The following is a 4,146-nucleotide window of genomic DNA, read 5'->3' as shown; positions in this document are numbered from 1 at the left end:
CACCTGACGCGCCCCTCGTTGACCCCCGCGATGCAGGCTGTCCCCACGGCCTGCTTGAGCTGCATCACGAGCCCCCCTCTGATGTCCCCCAGGATGCCGGGGGTGCCGCCCTCCTCCCGTGTCTCCTCCTCCTGCAGGTAGCGGTGCTGGGACCGGGACACCCAGAACACCGTCCCGCCCCCCGCCACTGCCGGCACCGCGTGGCGGAACAGATGACGCTTGGCCACCAGCACTCCTGGTAGGGGAGGAGGTGGTGGTGGTGAGGGGTGGTGGTGGTGTGGGACACATACATGATGGTGGTGGTCTGGGACACATACATGATGGTGGTGTGGGACACATACATGATGGTGGTGTGGGACAGATACATGATGGTGGTGTGGGACAGATACATGATGGTGGTGTGGGACAGATACATGATGGTGGTGTGGGACAGATACATGATGGTGGTGTGGGACAGATACATGATGGTGGTGTGGGACAGATACATGATGGTGGTGTGGGACAGATACATGATGGTGGTGTGGGACAGATACATGATGGTGGTGTGGGACAGATACATGATGGTGGTGTGGGACAGATACATGATGGTGGTGTGGGACAGATACATGATGGTGGTGTGGGACAGATACATGATGGTGGTGTGGGACAGATACATGATGGTGGTGTGGGACAGATACATGATGGTGGTGTGGGACAGATACATGATGGTGGTGTGGGACAGATACATGATGGTGGTGTGGGACAGATACATGATGGTGGTGTGGGACAGATACATGATGGTGGTGTGGGACAGATACATGATGGTGGTGTGGGACAGATACATGATGGTGGTGTGGGACAGATACATGATGGTGGTGTGGGACAGATACATGATGGTGGTGTGGGACAGATACATGATGGTGGTGTGGGACAGATACATGATGGTGGTGTGGGACAGATACATGATGGTGGTGTGGGACAGATACATGATGGTGGTGTGGGACAGATACATGATGGTGGTGTGGGACAGATACATGATGGTGGTGTGGGACAGATACATGATGGTGGTGTGGGACAGATACATGATGGTGGTGTGGGACAGATACATGATGGTGGTGTGGGACAGATACATGATGGTGGTGTGGGACAGATACATGATGGTGGTGTGGGACAGATACATGATGGTGGTGTGGGACAGATACATGATGGTGGTGTGGGACAGATACATGATGGTGGTGTGGGACAGATACATGATGGTGGTGTGGGACAGATACATGATGGTGGTGTGGGACAGATACATGATGGTGGTGTGGGACAGATACATGATGGTGGTGTGGGACAGATACATGATGGTGGTGTGGGACAGATACATGATGGTGGTGTGGGACAGATACATGATGGTGGTGTGGGACAGATACATGATGGTGGTGTGGGACAGATACATGATGGTGGTGTGGGACAGATACATGATGGTGGTGTGGGACAGATACATGATGGTGGTGTGGGACAGATACATGATGGTGGTGTGGGACAGATACATGATGGTGGTGTGGGACAGATACATGATGGTGGTGTGGGACAGATACATGATGGTGGTGTGGGACAGATACATGATGGTGGTGTGGGACAGATACATGATGGTGGTGTGGGACAGATACATGATGGTGGTGTGGGACAGATACATGATGGTGGTGTGGGACAGATACATGATGGTGGTGTGGGACAGATACATGATGGTGGTGTGGGACAGATACATGATGGTGGTGTGGGACAGATACATGATGGTGGTGTGGGACAGATACATGATGGTGGTGTGGGACAGATACATGATGGTGGTGTGGGACAGATACATGATGGTGGTGTGGGACANCGCCTACACTCCATGGCCTAGTTACCGTCAAACAATTCCCTGCCGCAGGGAATTAATGCAATTCTTATTCTAATTAATTAATGCAATCATCAACGTGAAGAAGTTCTTCATTATTTTTCACCTCACTATATTTCATCTAATACTGCGTGTAAGAGTTGCACATTAGATTTACTTACCATTAAATTAGATTAAATACCAGCACATTAGATTTACTTATTTAAGAGTTGCACATAAGATTTACTTACCTCGACCATTGGCTGGAAGAGATGCTTAGGCGGCGCGTGCCAGCGAGCTGCAGGAGGCGCGGGAGCTGCACTTTTTTCTGCACAAAAGGCGTCGCCGGGACGATGTGAGTCCCCAGCAGGACGAGGAAGAAAGCAGGTCATGTCAGGGCACGTCCCCCCAGTGGGGGACTTGGGGCGAACTTGTAGAGCTAATGAAGTCTTCCCATCAGTTGGGGCTTCTGGGTGCGACTCCCTCAGGGTACCTCGCCTAACGCTCTGAAGGTCAGAGGTCCCTGATGACTTGTCTTCCCTGCACTCAGAGTGTCGGTGGGGAGCTTCTTCTCCTGTAGAATAATTGTTGTCTGCAATAAAAGCAACATCGACGCCACTGGCAACGCCTGAGTTGCCTTCAAGGCAACTCTTTGCTCCGGGACTGTTGTCATGCCAGTGGCCGTTTGCTCCGGGACTGTTGTCATGCCAGTGGCCGTTTGCTCCGGGACTGTTTTTTCGTGAACTTCTCTTCCGGAGACCGTTTTGTTGCCTGTTTTCTCGCTGTTTTCCATCAAGAAACGCCCCCAAGATCTCGGTGTCGCCCTCTGCATCGTGTTCGTTGTGGGGCACTGAGCACCCGCACGGCGGGGGCCAGTAGTGCAGACGCGCGGGCTGCTGCCACACAAAGTCTGCCCGCTTCCCTGCTTCCTCCTTTGACAGCGGGTATGACACGGGGTGAAATGGGGCTTTGGGGCCACACGGGGGAGGGATGTCAGGCTGGGGATCATTGAGATGAAGAATGATAGGCTGGGGACCATTGAGATGAGGAATGATAGGCTGGGTATACTGGGTGGAGGGCGCGTCAATAAAATCATTCGAGGGCTCAACGGTCGCTTCACTAACGTGTCCAAGTAAGGCGCTCGCAGCCAGGCTTTTTCTTTCATTATTTAAAGCGCTCGAGTTGTCGTTTGTTGCCGTATCCGCTGCGTCAGTATTTGTTGACATGCCCGAAGCGTTGCCATTTGTTGCCATGCCCGAAGCGTTGCCATTCGTTGTCACGCACGAAACGTTGCCATTTGTTTCCGTGCCCGAAGCGTTGCCATTCATGACAGTTGCTATAACTGGAATAGCTGAAGGCTGCGCAGGGTCGCCAGTTTGCAGGAGCTGTTGCCGCGCTTCGGACGGCAACAAGAACCACCTCAAAGCTTCAGCTTCAGGCCCCAGCATCATCTGGTCGGCTGAAGTGTCAGCAAATGACCGTAGCGCCTGAAACAGGAAAATCTAGCAATTATTTTCTGCTATTAAACATAAGGTAAGATATAATTTCTTAAGCTTTGATCTCGAGGTGAGTTGAACGGAGGTGACTTTAATTTAAGTTAAGCTTTGGACTCAAGGGACCAAGTCGTTGCATCAACGTACTAGTGCAACCTACAGCAACACTACAGAGTGGTGTAGTGCAGTGGTGTGGCGATACAGTGGTGTGGCGATACAGTGGTGTGGCGGTACAGTGGTGTGATGACCACATCAATACCACCAGCATCCTGCTGTCACCACAACAGCACCTCAATACCTGCTGTCACCACAACAACACCTCAATACCTGCTGTCACAACAGCACCACAATACCTGCTCAGGTACAGACAGCGCTCTGAACTAGCAGACTAGGCTACAGTCGATCACGACCAGCCGTAGTCGCGCAGCTCAAAGGACCTAACGAAACATCCATGACAGGACTTCGCAACGGCGCGCTACCTTGTAAATGCCAGTTATCCAGAGTGGGCCACATTAAAATGATACAAGTAAATAATTAAAAGCAAGTAAATTTGGGAACAAGTTTCCTGTCGTTGCCGCAGCTACAGGATGCCTGTTCAGGACAGCGTGTACGGACGCTGCAAGTGTCGCCTACGTACAAGCGCCATTGTAGGATCTTTGCAGCTGGCCGAGGTTCACTCTCGCGACTCTCTGTTCCAATGTAGGTGTAGCCTACCTACTAGACCACCACCACCACCAGCACAAACACCTGAACAATAGCACACAACCACCACCACCACATCTCTTCCAAACATCACCCACCAGTCCACCA

At 51.9% G+C, this 4,146-nt stretch overlaps 1 protein-coding gene across 1 annotated transcript; it reads right to left on the bottom strand.

The window, feature by feature from the left end:
• Window positions 1-2,611: 2,611 nt before the first annotated feature.
• LOC108679066 lies at window positions 2,612-3,330 on the bottom strand (the record flags this gene model as incomplete). Its single annotated transcript, XM_018167588.1, is given in 1 exon segment — window positions 2,612-3,330. A coding segment is annotated over 1 exon segment (719 nt), but the record flags the coding sequence as incomplete, so codon positions are not given.
• Between the last annotated feature and the right edge of the window lie 816 nt (window positions 3,331-4,146).

The sequence above is a fragment of the Hyalella azteca genome, unplaced genomic scaffold (genome assembly GCF_000764305.2).
Source record: "Hyalella azteca isolate HAZT.00-mixed unplaced genomic scaffold, Hazt_2.0.2 contig3620, whole genome shotgun sequence".
Classification (NCBI taxonomy): Eukaryota; Metazoa; Arthropoda; class Malacostraca; order Amphipoda; family Hyalellidae; genus Hyalella; species Hyalella azteca.
Note: the sequence above shows the minus strand (reverse complement) of the source record. Positions and strands in the feature narration are given on the sequence as shown.